This window comes from Neomonachus schauinslandi, chromosome 7 (assembly GCF_002201575.2).
Source record: "Neomonachus schauinslandi chromosome 7, ASM220157v2, whole genome shotgun sequence".
Classification (NCBI taxonomy): Eukaryota; Metazoa; Chordata; class Mammalia; order Carnivora; family Phocidae; genus Neomonachus; species Neomonachus schauinslandi.
This window is the reverse complement of record NC_058409.1, coordinates 111,369,644-111,388,290: the sequence shown is the minus strand read 5'-3', so window position 1 is coordinate 111,388,290 and position 18,647 is coordinate 111,369,644. Positions and strand designations below refer to the sequence as shown.

The window sequence follows — 18,647 nt, the reverse complement described above, 5'->3', positions numbered from 1 at the left end:
CCAGGCATGATGCTTCATGTTTATATTCATTATATCCATTTAAAGCTCATAGGAGATTTTGAGGTAAATACATTATCCCCATTTTGCAGACAGGAGGTGAGCCACAGAAATTTAACTGTGGGCTCTTGGAAGTATCCCTCACTGATGTGCAGCCTGGCCCCCGGGGCCAGGGCTTCCAGAAGCTTCTTCCTGTTGGCTGAGTGCAGAGATGAGAGGGCTGCTGGAGTAGACCAGGTCATCTAGGCATGAGGGTGGCTTTGGAAAGTAAGCAGGTGAACTTGAGATACCTGCCAAGTAGAGTAGCCAGACTTGGTGAGGAGTGGCTCTCCTGAGGAGTCTAGAGTTACCTTCCACGTTTTAAATTTGGTGACAGAAAGTAGTGATGCCAGGAAGAGAAATAGGGAAGTTAAGAAGATGAGCAGGATTACAAGGAAAGATAAGGAACGGGGCTGAAGGGAGCCTTAGAAATCCTATTTTCTGGGCCTTTATTGTATTTAGTTATATTGACATTTGTGAAAATCATAAAAGCTACCTATTGTCTGCAGCAAGACATCTTTAAATAAAAATGGGTGTGTCCGCATGGGTCCTCTGAGTTTTTTTGTTTTATGACACACGTTTCAGATCTTTTTAAAAATATATTTCTAAGTGCTTAGTTTTGTCTTCAGATGATTATTTATGGTCTAGTTCAAGGAAGCCCAGATGCAGCCGGAGTAAAGACTCATCACCCCTGGAAACCTGGTCCCTGCCAGTATGAGGAAGCAGGAAAACCCGAGGGTCAGAGGTGTTCTTAAGTTTCAAACAGCTGATTTAGGAATTGTCCCCAGAGTTTAGTGCTCATAAAGTGCTGTGAAGTACTAGTTGTCAACCGAAGAAAGAGGCCGAGCTGAAATAAAAACAAAAGCATTTATTTGGGGTCTCAGGATTACAATTCTATGAACACAGATTTGGGCAGCAGCCCAAATAGTGCCTCCCAGGGAACAAAATCCAGGGTTTTTAAATCAAAAGGGCATGGTTGTATATGTTGCATACAAAGAATTTCGATGGGTGTTGATGGCAGAAAACCAAAGGCTGGGCTGAATATAATTGGTTCCTAAGACTGTCGCCCAGCAAAGTCTCACTGTGGCAAGCTGCAGGGGTTTGGGCTGAGTCCTTGGGATACTTGTCTCTTGGCCCAGTTCACAAGTTCTTGGCCCCATGCAGTGAGGACATGAGGACATACAGAAGGCCCATCTCCTTCGTGGCCTCCCAGCTCCACCTTTAAAACCCCTTGACATAAGTGACCCTGTTCCATTAACACAGTCATAGTGGCCACAATGGGTGGCAGCAAGGATGATGATAAATGCTGTGCTGCTCACCAGTTACTCCCCCTGCCCCATAGCTTAAGTGGCAGTTTATAACACTGGGGTTTACAATTATTCTAAAGTTAAAAACAAGACGTTATTTGGGAAAAATACTTGAAAGCAAGAGATCTATTCTTTGAAAATACTCTTCTGAGTACAGTGTTACCTGTGCTGCTGTCAGAAGCACTCATACAGTCCAGAACCTGGCTTCGGGCGGGTGGCTCACGCCTCCCTAGTTTCTCTAAGTGCCACTTCCCTCTCCTTCTGCCCTGGATAGAGCGGCTTGGCTTGTCTGTTTAGCAGCTTCTGTTAGATGTTTTAGCACGGGTCTCCCTTTATCTTCCTAGAAAGAAAAAAGAAAGTATTAAAGGCAGTTTCCAAAGTTCACTCTTCTCTTTGGTTCAGATAGGTTTTGTTGTGTGTCAGAGGTCATCTGAACCCAAAGCGCTGGCAGCTTGCCAGTGTCCCTAATGCTGCTTGATTGGTACAGACCAGTATCCACGCACATATGTCAGCCTACAAAAGAATTAAAAGAATTAGGAAATTAGGGATTGTGAGCTACAGACTGTAGGTTATCAAGTGTGTTCTCTGAATCTAAACCATTACATGGGCTTTATTCTACAAAATTGGTTGTTTTAAAAAGTTTTATTGTATGTTCGTGATTACCAAAGATGTCCTTCCTACCTCATTTTATTAGGATTCTATAGGTATAAAATCTTTAAGAAACAATACATGCTTCTCTTTTCCTGTTCTCAAATTTTAAAGTCTTTATATTTGCACGGCCATAGGCAAATAAACATTTTCACCTTTGTAACCAGACTCTTCTGAAGTAAAAACATACTGTGTTTACAGAGTTCTTTTGAATCTATCACCCTAGTAACTTTAATACATATTTAATATTCAGTATAAGCCGAAACACAAGGAACTTTATATAAAATTTCCTCGCAAAGAACAGCCTATTCTGCCAAATAAGCCACAAGAGATAGAATCACATGGTTTCTCTCTTCATTTTTGGAACAAGGTGAGGTGTGGGAATGTATGTGCATGGTGAATAATAGTAATCAAATGTTGTAAGATGTGATACACTCAAGTGAGTGGCTTTCATTTATACTGTCATTCTTGCCCTTACACATCTGGTGATTGCTGAATCGAAGCTGAAGGGGTTGCTTCATTAGGATAGAATGAAACTACTACTTACTCTATCTTCAGGACCCAACCAGGCTTAGAGGCCTGAATTCTTTAAATGATTAATTTTTACATCATCAAGCAACCAATATTTTTTTTTCTTTTTGCAGTTTAATATCCTTGTATCTGACCCTCTTCCTTTTTAAAATTACTCAAAAGTTCTCTTTGCCATTTATTATATTTATGAATTGAAAGTATATTTTACATTAATTTTACCTTTGAATTTTGATAGTTCTTGACTTTTGGGACCTATAGTCCCTTCAAAAAATTGCTTTCACTGACTTGAGTTCAGTATTCCTATGGGCACCCCCCAGAGTTTATTAATGTGGTCCAGACCGGAGCCCACGGGGTATGACTTGATGCAGGAACAGAGATTTGAGAGCCTGGATGGAGATGGTTCTTGGTTTGCTTATCCTCGAGATGAGGCTTCCCAGGGGTCTGTTGTTGTGCCGCCCTCGTGCCTTGCACTGGGGCTCCTCTGAGGGGCTTGGACGTGATGGGTGGGGCGGCCTCAGTTGGGCCAAGGACAAAGGGACTAAACTACCTGAGTTGGGAAGCTGGGCAGACCCGGTTCCCATGCAGCCGGACATCTTCAGTAAAGTGATTTACCGACCCTAAACTTCGCTTTCTGCCTCTGAAAATGGGAGTGGTAATTCCTTTCCTTTTGAGGTTAAAGAGAAGGAAATCAGACACGTAAAGTGCAGAGCACAGGCTTACACAGTAGGTGTGATTCACATATGACTCTTTTGCCTGGATGGACAGCCATTCTGCCTCTCTCTGTGAAGTGGATGTTGGCCTTTGTTGAGATGTTTTATTCGAAAAATATAGAAAAGTAAATACTGGAGCAGAGAGGGGAAAGAGTAATCAACCAGTGGGTGGGTGGAGACCAAAAGGGAGGAAGGAAAGGGGAGGGGCAGAGGTTAATGGGGAGTTAGCAGGGCCAGAGGGTGTGGGGACCAGTGATGAGAGGATAAGGGCAAATTGGTCACATTGACCAAATTAGCATTTTCTTTCAACGTTTTATGTGTAGGAGGGAATGAAGAAAAACAGGCCTCATGCAGTCTCGGGGAACTTCTACTCAGCTCTGTTGCCTTTCTGCCCACCTCCTGTTCTGTCCCTCACACACCATGGCTTCGGGTTTTCTGGGACAAGGCCCTGGGAAGACAGAAAGTCTAGTTAATGTTTTTGCCACATTCATGATTTCAAAATTAAATAAAGTGCAGGCTTTTTTTTTTTTTAAAGGGAGAAAATGTAGCCTTTGGATCCCTGTTGCTTAGTGACTAGACCTTTTGTGTAATTGGTCTGGGAGGGACAGAACCTACTGAGCATAAGAGATTTGGTTGAGGGAAGGAAGGCAAAGTTCAGGTGCTGACACTGGCCTTGGCTGGAGGTGGGAGCCGATGGGGCAGCCAGCAAGCCCTGGGGGGCCTGAGGAGGCAGAAGAGGGGGACATGAAGAGGGAGGCTGAAAGGAGGCCATTCAACTTCTTCATCTGAGTTGAAGCCTCTCCGTGGTTAAAATGCCTGAAGCAAATTACAGCGTTTGAGAGGTTTTTTCCCCTGTCCCATTTTTGCTGGGTCAGAAGTGGCCAGGAAAGTGATTCTCTCTGTAAATCAGAAGGAACTGATACGGTTTAGTGTGACTGCATTTGCTGGTGCGCCTAGTTTAGCTGCCAGTGGGCTCTTGATATGTGCTAATTGGCTACATGACACCAGACCTTTGCTCTCTCATTTTACAAAAACCAAAATGATACCGAAATGCTTCTTAAACAGTTTTTACTGATGGAAATAATTTAATGCTATGTAAATAATAGGATGCTTTTGAAAATGGTGCTGGCTTCCTGGATCATAATTAATCTATAAAATGAATTTGAGTCCTTTAAAGTTGTAATAGGAATGAATCCTGTCATATGATTAAATTCCTTAGTTGTAATTATTTTGTATTCTTCGGAAACATGCATGATGTAATCCCTCGGAAATTGAGCACATATGGATTATGAACCAGGACGTAGTTATTTCGTGCTTGGCTGTTTGCAGCCTGAGCATGCTTTAAAACTGTGAGATGGCTCCCATTGGAAAGATACAAAGACAATGTAGAAGAGGGGTGGGATTGAATTTAGGACATGAGTTCTGTGGAGCTTGGTGTCGTGATGAGGCAGGGGCAGAGTGCCTTTCTTGGAGCCTGGGCAATTGCAGCAAGTATAAAAATGAACCTGTTAGGAAGGAATTTTGCATGTGCAGAGTCACCTAACAATGCCAGAGAAGTGCAGGAGATTGTGTTGATAACAGGTCCTAAGGCCAGGTGAAAATGCTGGTTTAATTTTCGTGTTACTGCTCCCACTGTGGATAGGGAGGGACCCTCTTCAGCAAGAGTGGGGCAGAGGACCTGCAGGGAGTGTTAAATGGAAAGTAGTGGGACTGGCTGGCAGGTAGGGATGGGGGGCTCTTTGTCACGAAGCAGCTGTGGTACTTTGAAAGGCAGGCATGCTCACCACCATAACGCTGCACTGTGGCACTTTGGACAAGGCACTTAGCCTCTTACTTGTAAGATTGTGAGAATTGTACCAGAAACTCTTTCTTCTAAGGCCCTTTCAGCTCTTAAGAAAACAATAGCAACACACACGCGAACTCTGGGAACCGGCTCTACCCTTGTCACACTCTCAGAATCAGCCCTACTGACTTCTCCAGTGGCTATCTTGTCAGCGCTGGAGTGAGGAGAAGAAAGCCCTCAGGGTTCCTTCTCCTACTTTTGGAACAAAGTGTTAGGGTTATTAGTTCCTCAGTGAACTCTGTTTTGGGGAGAGATTCTAATAATTCGCCCAGCTAATTTAGTAAATTGAGTGGCCAACTCAAAGTTCATTCTTAACCTGTAAGCCTTTTTGGGAGGCGATCTCTCTGGTCCTTTCTGCGGCCTTCCACAGATCCCTGAGGCAGAGAAGCAACTGAAATGTGCTGGACTCAGCCTGGGGTCCTGGGGTGCAGCTGGGTTACTCTTGCCTGTTTGGGAACAGTCACGGGGAATGTTTGAAATATGTTGCCTCACTTTCAATCATACTTTTTCCTGTACTTCAAGTAGAAGAATGTATTTTCTTGCATAACTTGGGGAAGCTGCACTGTTTCATGTGTTACCTTCTTACAGGTTTCTCTTCCTCTAAACCAGAAATGTTACCCTTCTCTTGGCTGTTTATTTTATGAAGAAGAGTGCACTCATGCTGCTCTGACTGTTGTCAGTCCCTCTTATTTAATCTCAGAGTTAAATACTTGCCAATGTTTTCTTTTCATAATAAAATCTTAGTCAGCTCATATGTTATTCCAGATGCAACTACCTAATGTCTGCCCATTAGCGCAATAAACAGTTTCATAGTTGTGTACTAATATTCCCATTCTAAAATGCTTTTCCTTCTCATCACACCTATTTTAAATTATCTTTGGTTTTAAAACCGTTGCCCTACCCATGAGTATTGCGGGGGCTCTTGTTTAATCCAGCAGTGACCACTCTGGACCGTCACCTTTCGGGTGTGATTTCTCTGCTGTGTTCTTTCATTTCCTTTTTCTGTTTGGAAGGCAATGTGGCAGGATGATGTTTATGAGAGGAGGGGGCTGGCAGGAGGCAGATTCCTCCTAAATTAGCCACTTAAAACGTAGAGATTTTGAAAACCTTTGCCTGTTTTTGTATTTATTCCATGATAAAAATGTGTGTTGCCTTTGTTCTTTAGATTCTGGGCAACGTTTTTGACTTTTATTTACACTCCTCTTGGATTTGGTAAGAAACAGTGCAGCTGAGAGAATGTTTAAATGATGCTGTCATGCCTTGTTACAGCTCTGCAGCTGGTTACATGGAACCTCTGCTCTTGCTTCTTAGGCAGCTATAAATTAATTTTTAAAGCCATCCTAAAAGTAGCAAGTGTGTAGTGTTGTAACTCTGTCCCAATATTTTTTTTCTCCAGCCTCTCACTCCTTGGAGGCTAAACGGGATTGAAAATTTGGCTATCTCCACCTTTCTTGTGATATTTAAAATTTTAAATATGAAAATGTGTGACATGTAAAAACATGTACAGATAATTCCCAGTTTGAGAATTGTCAAATCAACTGTGGGAACACAGCTGCTTATGACAAAACCCAAATTCTAGTTCTAATGATACTATTTCATTTACATCCAACCAATATTTGTAATACCATATCTATTGGAGAACTATGTTCCCATGTTCCTCTTGACAGGATGCAGGGTTTAGAAGCACAGTGGGTGGAGAGAGGGTAGAGGGAAGCTTCTGGGGAACTTCAGAAAGTAGTTGTCACACCCCAAGAGTTGAAACACCCTTGTGGTTTGATCAGATGGACAGCTTGCGCTGTTCAAAAGATGTCACTTTTTCCCCGTTTACTCCTAGGCAGTAAACTGGTCAGTTAACTTCTATAACTAGCTTACTGAATAATTTGACTTTATCTGTCTCACAAAAAAGAAATCACACTAAACCCTTCCTATGTGTTAAAATGTATTTGGAAAAGCTAGCTGGAGGGTTGTGAGATGAATATTTAAAACCAAAATGGTTGGGGTGCCTGGGTGGCTCAGTCGTTAAGCGTCTGCCTTCGGCTCAGGTCATGGTCCCAGGGTCCTGGGATCGAGCCCCGCATTGGGCTCCCTGCTCAGCGGGAAGCCTGCTTCTCCCTCTCCCACTCCCCCTGCTTGTGTTCCCTCTCTCGCTGTCTCTCTCTCTGTCAAATAAATAAAATCTTTGAAACAAAACAAAACAAAAAAACCAAAATGGCTTTCTTCTTAAAGGAAATATTTTTTTTAAAACTTTGTAAAATATTTTACAAAAGATAACATACATATATTTTTTAATTGGCTTAGGATGTTGTCGTCATCCTGAGCTTTAACAACCAGCTCATAGAGGGAACTGTCACTTCAACTCAGGATATATTCAGGAACTCTTAATGATTTTTTAAAAAGTATACTGCTGTCAACTTGTTTTGTTGTTAATCATCTTTCTTCTGAAAGCAGATCTGGAGTAAATCAGTTTATCTACATTTCACTTAAAAAGGAGGTTGTTTTAAAAATTGCTCTTAATTCATGGTACAGTCTTACAACTCCTTATACATGGCACTCATTATTCTACCAGAGTTTGTACATTTAAAGTATGCTGTTCAGTACCTTCATATGCTGTTTTGTGTAGGTCCTTAACTGTTTCAGGCATGTAAGTCACCTTAAAAAAGATTTTGAGCCCCCAAAACAGGAACTATGTCTCTTTAAAAAAAAATCTCTTATATCTCCTATCACCCTGATACTGTCATCCTGATACATTATGCTAATGGATTTGAATTGCATTAAGTGGGTTAAACCAAAGTTCCAAGTGGAATTGGCCTTTGGGTGCTTACTGTCCTTAATGGTTTGTTCTGTCCTTCCTAGTTTGCAAATAAAGTAATTTTTTTTTTGCCAGGATGTCCAACTGTATCAGAGCAAACAGAGGCAAAGCCTGTGTATCCCTAAAGGGATTGTGTGTTACTATTTTTGGTTGTAGTTCTTAATTTATATAATCTTTCAATAGGATCTAAGCAGATAGAGAGTGAGAACAGGGAGAGAAAGACACCTCCTTCTCTCCCATGTACTTTTGGGCTTAGATTTTTCAAAATCATGAAGTACGTGCTGCTTTTCCAATGTTTTGTTTTGTGGCACCTAAGTGTTGTTACAAAGACAAGAAAATCAGACGTCTTATAAGTATTAATTTGGTTTACAGGCACAATTAGTGAATTCAGTGAGGTTGTTAAGATTCCAGAGGGAAATTTTCAAAACCTATATAGTTCTTTTATGCGCTCACAAGGCCTTCAGAATTGCATATCAAAATAGAAGCCAGGGACTTCATAAGGTGAGAAGGGTGGTACAGGGGCCTCAGCCACAGGTACAGGGCATGTGAGGAGGCCCGTGGCCAAAAGGAGGACAAATAGCTGATTTTCAGCTGCCCAGCTTTTATCCCCCAGCACCCTGCTAACCTAGGACTGCCTGGCTGCCGTTTTGCCCATTCAGTCTTCAATTTCTTTTCTGAATATTTCTAAATAGTGTTTGCTTTGAAGTCAATCATGCATTCACATCCCATCTCCACATCTTACCTGGTTACCTGGCCAATTTGACACTCAAAGCGGTTGAGTAGCTTCCCCAGTTTTCTTATAAAAATAAGAGTAATGTCTGTTGTAAAATTGCAATAGGGTTAGTGATAGTGATAGTATATGAAAAGTGCCTAAAAAAATATATGTGTGTGTGTCTGTATATATATACACACACGCACATACACACACACATTTTATACAAGTGTAATTAACATACAGTGTTACATTAGTGTCAGGTGTACAATATAATGATTGAGCAATTCTGTACATTGCTCATCAAGATAAGTGTATTCTTAATCCCCTTTATCTGTTTCACCCATACTCTACCCACCTCCCCTCTGGCAAACACCAGTTCGTTCTCTGTATTTAAGAGTCTGTTTTGTGTCTTTTTTCACTTTGTTTTATTTCTTAAATTCCACATGTGAGTGAGAGCATATGGTATTTGTGTTCCTCTGGCTGACTTATTTCACTTAGCATTATACATCTTCTTGCTCCATCCATGTTGTTGCAAAAGGCAAGATTTCATTAATTTTTATGGCTGAGTAATATTCCAGTCTGTGTGTGTGTGTGTGTGTGTGTGTATCACACATCTTTTTAATCCATTCTATCAAGGACTTTCAGGTTGCTTCCATATCTTGGCCATTGTAAGTAATGCTGCAGTAAACATTGGGGGTGGTGGTATACATATCTTTTCAAATTAATGTTTTCATTTTCTTTGGGCAGATACCCATTGGTGGAATTACTGGATCATGTGGTAATTCTATTTTTAATTTTTTGAGGAACTATACTGTTTTCCACAGTGGCTGCCAATTTGCATTCCTATAAACAGTGTTGGGGGTTCCCTTTTCTCCACATCCTCACCAATACTTATTATTTCTTGTGTTTTTTATTTAGTCATTGTGACAGGTATAAAGTGATAATTCATTGTGGTTTTAATTTGCATTTCCCCTGATGATGTGTGACGTTGAGCATCTTTTCATGTATCTGTTGGCCATCTGTATGTCTTCTTTGGGAAAATGTCGGTCCAGGTCCTCTGCCCATTTTTTAATTGGATTATTTGGTTTTTTGGTGTTGAGTTGTAGAAGTCCTTTATGTATTTTAGATATTAACCCCTTATCAGAAATATCATTTGCTGGAATATTATGCAGCCATCAAACCCCTGAAATCTTGCCATTTGCAACGACGTGGATGGAACTAGAGGGTATTATGCTAAGCGAAATAAGTCAATCAGAGAAAGACAAGTATCATATGATCTCACTGATATGAGGAATTCTTAATCTCAGGAAACAAACTGAGGGTTGCTGGAGTGGTGGGGGGTGGGAGGGATGCGGTGGCTGAGTGATAGACATTGGGGAGGGTATGTGCTATGGTGAGCGCTGTGAATTGTGTAAGACTGTTGAATCACAGACCTGTACCTCTGAAACAAATAATACATTATATGTTAAAAAAAGAAGAAGATAGTAGGAAGGGAAAAATGAGGGGGAAATCAGGAGGGGGAGACAAACCATGAGAGACGATGGACTCTGAGAAACAAACTGAGGGTTCTAGAGGGGAGGGGGGTGGGAGGATGGGTTAGCCTGGTGATGGGTATTAAAGAGGGCACGTTCTGCATGGAGCACTGGGTGTTATACGCAAACAATGAATCATGGAACACTGCATCAAAAACTAATGATGTAATGTGTGGTGACTAACATAACATAATAAAATAAAATAAAAAAATCATTTGCAAATATCTGATTCAGTAGGTGGGATTTTTGTTGATGGTTTCCTTTGCTGTGCAAAGACTTTTTATTTTGGTGTAGTCCCAATGGTTTAATTTTGCTTTTGTTTCCCTTATCAGAGAAGACATATCTAGAAAAAGTATCTACCACTGATGTCAAAGAAATTAGTACCTATGTTCTCTTCTAAGAATTTTACGGTTTCAGGTCTCACATTTAGGTCTTTAATCCATTTTGAGTTTATTTTTGTTCATGGTATAAGAAAGTAGTCCAGTTTCATTGTTTGCATACAGCTGTCCAGTTTTCCCAGCACTGTTGTCTTCTTCCCATTGTAAATTCGTGCCTCCTTTGTAGTAATTGACCATAAAAATGTGAGTTTATTTCTGGACTCTCTTCTGTTCCATTGACCTATGTGTCTATTTCTGTGCCAGTACCATACTGTTTTGATAACTACAGCTTGGTAGTAGTATATCCTGAAATCTGGAATTGTGATACTTCTAGCTTTCTTCTTCTTTTTCCAGACTGCTTGGGCTGTTCAGGGTCTTTCGTGGTTCCATACACATTTTAGCATAGTGTCTAGCATATGCTATTACTGTTTTGGGAAGCTACCATTTACTTATTTATATATGCGTGTTCCCTGCTCACTTCCCACCTCCAACCTTGTCCTTAGCACAGTGCCTGGCATGTAGTAGGTCCTCTGAGCATTTTCCCTGGTGATACAATTTCACATATTATCTTGAAGAAAGACATATTTAACTTCGATGCAGAATTATGTACTTTGTGGTTCTGTTTCACTTCGTGTCCTGATTGTGTGCCTGTCCTCCCCATGTGCTTTTGCCAAGTGGCTTCCTCAAGAAAGAAGCAGGGGGTGGGGTCTTGAATGCTGAAATATTTGAATCTCCTTGTTGTAGCAGTATGCTCTATACACATCAGGTCTTCCATAAACGTTTGTTGAACGAATTAAAATCCTTACCCCAGAGCCGAACCTTTTGGGGACTTTGCAGGTGGCAACATTTGTGTTATTTACTAAATTCATATTTGGGAGAAAAATGAGTCTTAAATTCCTGTTGACTCCTTTGGGATGTGCACTTAAAAAACTTAAATGACAAAAGTCCTTAGGCCTCAGAGAGATTTAATACTTGCTGTTGTGTCCAAGAGTTTTAAAAATGTATGCCTGTGTGATAAATTGCGAGAACTTAAGACTTGTTCACTTTTAAGTTGGTTTTTAGAGAGGCACATCTCTAATTCTGTATACTAGAGGGTCATTTCTAAGAATATGGTGATCTCATTCAGAGTTGGATGAGCTGCAGCTTAGTTGACGTTCACCCAGCTCCAGGCCAGGCTTCAGAAGCCCTGTCTGCGGGACTCTATTCTCCAGGCTCTAGTAACTGGAACGAGTAATACTTGCAGCATGCTGCAGAGATGCCTCACGGACGCTCAGGGTAGGACGCCGCCATGTTCTCACTGTTTGCCCAGTGCGCTTGGGCGCCTGGGAGTGGAATCATGATAAAATAGTCAAACCACCTGAGTCTTTTCTCTTAACTTCCCATTTCCTCTCTTTCTGTCTCTCTCTTTGCCATTTGAAACATGTATTTCATAATTGCGTATTCTCAGTCATCTTTTTGAAAATTTTTTCCTTTATTTCTGTCTCATATGCTTTCCTGGTCTTTTCGACTTTAATTTTTGTATATAAATTGTGAGACTGGTACAAATATACGAAAGATAAATTCGCTATAAAAATTTATTTCTTTCTCTTTTTGCGGGGAGGGTTCTTTCTCTTTAGTAGAAATGACAAGCAGGCAGATTTTATGGCTTCACTAGTCCTGCTGGCAATGGCAGACAGGTGACAAGTGCCCACTTTCAGAGGGATGGCTTCCTGGTGGGATTGGTCAGGGTTCTACTTGAAACCACATTAATGCAAATGATTTCTGTCTACGGAGGAGACCCCGCATCTCTGCTGTGGGGTCAAGTGGAAGTCTCTACTGCTTCTCACTTAAAGCCCTCATTTAGAATGAAGAAATGCAAATGTACATACATAATCACTAAATGTATATATAACACTTTTAATTTCTCAGGTCTTTGAGCTATGCCAAAAAACGTGCCCCCCCCCCCCCAAAAAGCATGCTGTTTACCCCCTAAGGGTTTTATGCAATGCTAGGTTTAACTCTAGGAGATTTGAAGAAATTTAGAAATAGGGCTTTTAAACCCTTGTGTATTTCGCCATCAGCTAAAACTGAACATTTCTGAACCAGAATTCCTCAGCTTTCCCAGCTCCTCCTAAACGGGTTCCCTTCTTTTGTCCCCTTTAGTATCACCATGTTGAAGACTGCCCAGCCAAGTGTCCTGGACATTTCTCTCTCACCTTTCGTCTTGGGTTAGTAGAGTAAGTGCTAGATGGAGTCAGGAAATCTGAATTCTTGAGCTGGCCATGTTTAAGTGATTTGAGCTTTATCATCATTCATTTCTAAGAACCCATGAAGATCCTTTGTTTCCTACCCTTAAACATCCTTAGCTCTCTGTCTTCATGTGATGATGCTTTTGGGGGAAGGTCTGCCCTCATGTGGCACCTGCCAGAGTGACCGTCCCTTTCCTTCCCCCTTGCACACACCCTCTGGTGACATTTCTTGACAAGAGGCTATGGCCCCTCTGGCTTCATTCCCAGGTCATCACTAGAGCAGACTCAAAACTCCTTGATCCTTACAGCTCCTCAAGAAATTCTTACTTCACAGGGCCTCAGTGCTCCAGGTGTGAGTCTCCTGGTGGCACATGGAATCACCCCTTCTTCATTGGCCAACCCCATTGAGGGTGGCCTCCCATTGTAGACTGCCATCATTTCCAAGGCCCCTCCGTGACATAGCATGATTTCTGAAACACAGAGTTGGCACTAACATGTTTCAGGATCTAGTTCTAGAATCTTCAACAAGAATTCTTCAGGGAGACTTTCTGTGGAAGTAGATATGCACCTTCTTCGGGGTAATGTGTTTATAGATAACTTTCTTATTATAGGTGTGTGTCATGGTGTCATACGCTTTCCCTTAAGTAAAAATCGCAGTTTCTTGGTTTGTATTTTTAGAGACAGCTCCTTGCAGTTTATGATCTATTCCATATAGTCTCTCTACTTGGAGGAGATGAAACATACTGTAGATAGTTGGTCACTTGGCAAGTGCTGGTTTTGAGAAGTGAAATCGCAGCGGTGGAGGGGTTTTCAGAAACCCTATCAGATTCCTTTGTTTTCTAATAACAGTCATTTAAGTTCCCTTTAAGTTCCAAAGGGCTTTAAATAGCTTAGGCAAGTATTTATAATGCTCAAGAGTCTGTTTACTATGTAGCTTTGCCAGTGGGATACATGTGTATATGTATTTAATTAATTTTTTTTTTAACTACAGGAGCTCTTACCAAAGTAAAGGAGAGTAGGCGACACGTGGAAGAAGGGAAGATGGAGCTGCAAAAGGCTGATGGCATTCAAGATCGCTGTAACACTATTTCTTTTGCCACTTTGGCTGAAATTCACCACTTCCATCAAATTCGAGTAAGAGACTTTAAATCACAGATGCAGCATTTCTTACAACAGCAAATAATATTTTTCCAAAAAGTGACACAGAAGTTGGAAGAAGCTCTTCATAAATATGATAGTGTTTAATGACTGGTCATTGGGTTGTGGACTTTTTTCAGTTCAAGGATATTTCTACAGCAGAATAAAAACTGCTATCAAAGAGCTATTGCCAACTATCAGTGGTGGTACAAGGATGGTTTTGTGTTCAACTGAAGCTCGGCTGAATATATAATTATGTAGGAAAGAAACAGTTAATATGGTTATATAATAGAAACAGTACCACACATTGTAACTAAATTATACTATGTATGCCTACACTACCATTGTAACTTTTGGAATAATGATTATACTATTTGCCTTATTGCTTTTTGAAGTATGGGTATTTTAGTGCATACTTTGTAGACCTCAAAACCCATGAAGGGTCTCAAAGAAGCTGGCTGGATAAAAGCCTGCTGTGGATGCCTTTTTACTCTCATAGATTGGGATTACCTAAATTCAACCTGTTCTCTGTTTACAAACTCCAACTAGAGCAGCTATGCGACTTTGTGCCTTTAAACTCTTGGTTTTTCATTTCTCCACCTCCCTCCCTTTTTTTTAAGTAACCACAACTTTTCTGATCGAAAGAGTGAAAGGCTAGTGCATATAATGACAAACCTGTTGGTAACCTCATATTGGCGCTGGGGGCAGGCTGGGCGGATCAGCTGTCATCGGTTTTCACGGCCAGTTTTGTCCCCTGATACATGCTGGTGAGCACAGCGGAGGGAGGCCTGATGCTCATCTTTGAACATGAAGTCTATTAGGGAAGAAAATGGTGCCACTCTATTCCCTTAGATGCTGTAGTAACATAGCCTCTTCAATCAAGTGTCCTGGAGACTTGGCGTGGAGGTTGAAACGAGCATGTCTTATAACACAGAGAAGGAGGAGTCTAATCGGTTGGGGACACAAGCACAGAATCAGTGATGACACACACTTGGTTTTAATTCTTAGGAGGGCTTTCTTTCTTTTTTTTTTAGCTTGAAGATTTTAATATTCAGTTTTTTCTTTTTTAATGGATCTACACTGTTAACTGATTGAGACTCCACTGTGATTCACTCGTTTACTTAATCAAAAACTTTTCAGGGATGTCTGTAAAATTCAGTGTTATACGTGATTGAAAGTAGTGTTGGTTGATCTAAAGAGGGACCAGAAATAATTTCTACTATTCCAAATGCTGAAGGAAAAAAAAAAATAATTGTTTTTTTTTAAATATTGATAAGCCCCCAGGACATTTAACTTTAAAAGTTATTTTAAATATATTCTTTTATTATTATAAGGGAAATATGAATGGCTGATAAATACCAAAAAGATTCAAAAGCAGCTTAATTTAAAAAGCACAAAGAGATTCTGGCTTCAGATGCCAAAATCTCAATGTTTTTATAGTTGCTGAGCTATAAATAATGTGATTCTTGAGTTTACAGATTTAAAAATTGTCACTGAAAGGTTAAAGTATCTACTGTTTTTATGAAGTCAGACTTATGCTGCCTCAGAAGTCCCTGGATATTGAAATGGTAACACGGAAGTAAAGAGGTCAATTTGAAATATTGGTGAGTCACATTGATTAAAAAAGAAAGGGTCAATTTGCAGACAGTCAAAAAAGAAATGGTTATTGAAATAATTACTCAATAGCACATTTACTCTAAAAAATCATCTCATATGGGTTGAATTTTTATCAGACTATCGTAATTTTGATCAAAATTTTATACCTTAGGTAACCTAGAGCCAGATTTAACATCATGTGGCTTTGTCTCTACTCCAGATACATGGGATTGTAACCAAATACATTGTTCTCTCAAAAGTAACTTCCTCTTGTTGATTGCAAAATACAGTTCTATAAACAAGACCCATATATATATATATATATATATATATATATATATATATGTTAACTTTATTGCAGAAGTTTGGAGATTATCATTATAGCATTTAATTTAAGTTTGAGTCTGTATCGGACAGATAAGCACTATGCTTTTCAAATGATTTGAAAATCATTCTTATTTGCCTCTTTATTTTGATGGTGGTTTGATTTTTTTTTTTTTCCTTAAGTAAAATCACTAAAGTTGTGCAGTGGTAGCATGGAAATTATCTGAGGTGTCTTTATGATTGTGCTTTAGCCAGGGTGGACATAGCTTAAATTATAAAAACTAAAGATTAAAGTACAGGAGGTGTAAGTTCATGCTGCCTACTTAGAAGAGAACTTTTGTTCTTCATAACTACATAACATTATAATGCCACTGATTCATAAGGGGTTTAAATGAATTCTGTGGGGGTAGGACACCAGAATTACTAGTGTTCATTTTCACTAAGATCTTTATTTCTCTAACGTTCTTGGTCCTATTAAAACATTTCAGTATACAAAAATACTGCAATGTTAATACCCAAGAGAAAAGCCATCATAATGTGTATGCTGGTCATTATGATCAGTGTGGTACAGTTTTTTAAAATAAACTATCATGCCCTTCATGCCATTATTTGTCTTTATTTCTGTAATTTGTAATTTTGATATGTGATGTATTTATAACATGAGGGCGTCCACTTGAGCCTGGTTTTGCTATTTTCATTACAAACGGACTTGTTGATGTGCTGTAATAATTGTCATGCAGTGAGACTGGGTCTGCAGCCATGCATTACAACCCCATGACGCTCAGTCTGTTGTATCTATAGGCACAGTTTAAACCCAGAACAAGGGAACACATTTGAAAGTGCAGCAGAGTCCGTGCATGTTGGTTTGCATAGAGTAGTAATTGGGAATAGAGTAGTTTCCTAGGCTTCACTGATATAGTTGTCCTACATGTATTCGTAACAACACAGCAGAGTCTTAAATGCCAGGTTTTAATTGTCTTACGTTTTGCTGCTGTTTTCATAATTAAGGACTTGAAAAATGTTTCAGTCTGTCAAGTCAAGCATGTGAAATTTATGTATCGACCTTTAAATGTCATTCTTTGCCAAGTGTGTTGCTCTAGGCGTTTTTTTTTTTTTTTTTCCATTTATGTCGTCATTTCCTCAGAATCAAATACCATGTCTGATACCTTTAAATCAATAAGCATTATCCAGTTTTCTCATTTGCAGTCTTATCTTTGGCTAACAGAATTAGTAAAATAGGGTATTAATTATTTATAGACTAAAATGTTGAACATCGTTTTATTTCATTCAAATGTTATGATTAGTGCAGATCAGTCATGTTTATCTTTTAAAAGAATAAACAAAGGTTGCTTTATTTCTCAGCTTCAGTGGAATATGATAATTATTTTTTTCTCCAGTAGTCAAGGAGGCGTTTATTTAATGTGAAAGACTTATATAAAAAAATAGAAGAGTGTGTTCACTGTCCTACGCTTCCTTCTGCAGTTGCCATAGACATTGTTCATGAAATGAGCTAGTTTGACTAAGCCTTTCAGGTAGTCCCACTGAGTATCTGCTTATGTTAGTATCTTCCATAACTATTAGGCATATAGCAGTAAACTGTGAGTGAGATGTTTTGAAATAATAGCTACTGTGAGTCTAGCACCTACACATAATAGGTACTTGAGTACAGTACTTCACACCACCTCTCTTGTGGTCTGTCACTGTTGGTTGCCAGAAATCGGACAGCTCAAACCATCCTCATTCAAGATATAAAGGATCACGGATGGGTACAGGGACCTGGTGAATCCCACATGAGGCCAAAGTCCCATCTGGAACTAAGCTTGCCTTCTATGTGGGGCTTTGTAATCTCTGTCAGCTTCTTTTCTTTATGAATCTGTTTTATTCTTTTTTCCTTTTTTACATCCTGTGGCTTGGCTTTCTCAGCATCTTCCAGTATGTCTAAATGGCCCAGACATCTTTTAGTTCGCAGGGTTCCTTAGGCCAGTGGGGGGACACCTGACCCAAGCTGGACAAATCAGCTGTGGGTTGGGGGTGGGGTGGGTATGAGATGGAGAGGTTCTCTTAAAGGGTATGTGAGGGAAGAAAGGAAATGGTTGGAACCTCTTAAAATGGGCTTCATGCGGTAGTCCTCACAATAAACCTGGAGATTCTATCTCCTGTTCATAGATGAATTAAAAGGATCAGAGATACCTAGTATCTTTTGCCCAAGATTACACAAACTGAGTGACAGAGCTCAGAGTCAATGGGGATTTGACTCAAATCTGTGCTCATTTAAACCAGATTACATTGGATGCCATTTCCCTGCTTCTCAGAAACCCCAGCCCATTTCCCAGGTCCCCACTGCTAGATCGATAGGTATTCTGTTCTGCTTTGTGCACTGGGCATGAAGGTGGTGCAAAGGGAAGCTCTGAAAGTCCCCTCTCTGCATTCATTTCTGTTGGAGAAGAGAGTCTCTGGTCCTGTCACCGTGTCCCCAGCGATTTATGTGCTGCTCTGATCTGTCTCAGTGGGGGAAGCAGGCAAGGTGTGACATTTCCATAGCGATATGAAGGGAGAGGGGAGAAGAACCAAAACCCAGTGGTTTCCCCTTCTCTCCAATTGCCACCTCCATGCAAACGTAAACGGGTTTCAGTTGCCATCAGAGTGGCCCTGGCAGAACCACAGGAACTAATGTCAAGTCGAATGTTGAATTCCAGTTGGTCAGGGTCACAGTTAGCCATGGCAAGTTCCACTTGGTCACAGGAGGAAGCAACAGAACTCATGTAGTAAGCTCTGGGAAGTGAAGCGGACTTCTGGGCAGAGTACAGAGGATGCTCTGCTAGGGATCTAGGCCAGGAACCTGGAGAAACGAGCT

The 18,647-nt window shown here is 40.4% G+C and overlaps 1 protein-coding gene across 1 annotated transcript in view; it reads left to right on the top strand.

Moving 5' to 3' along the window:
• SNX18 (sorting nexin 18) overlaps positions 1-16,715 on the top strand; it is a 29,561-nt gene extending 12,846 nt beyond the window's left edge. The window contains exon 2 of the mRNA XM_021696869.2: positions 13,728-16,715. Within this exon, the coding sequence (XP_021552544.1) occupies positions 13,728-13,981 (254 nt within the window). The 3' untranslated portion in view covers positions 13,982-16,715. The remainder of the gene's footprint in view (positions 1-13,727) is intronic.
• The last annotated feature ends 1,932 nt before the right edge of the window (positions 16,716-18,647 follow it).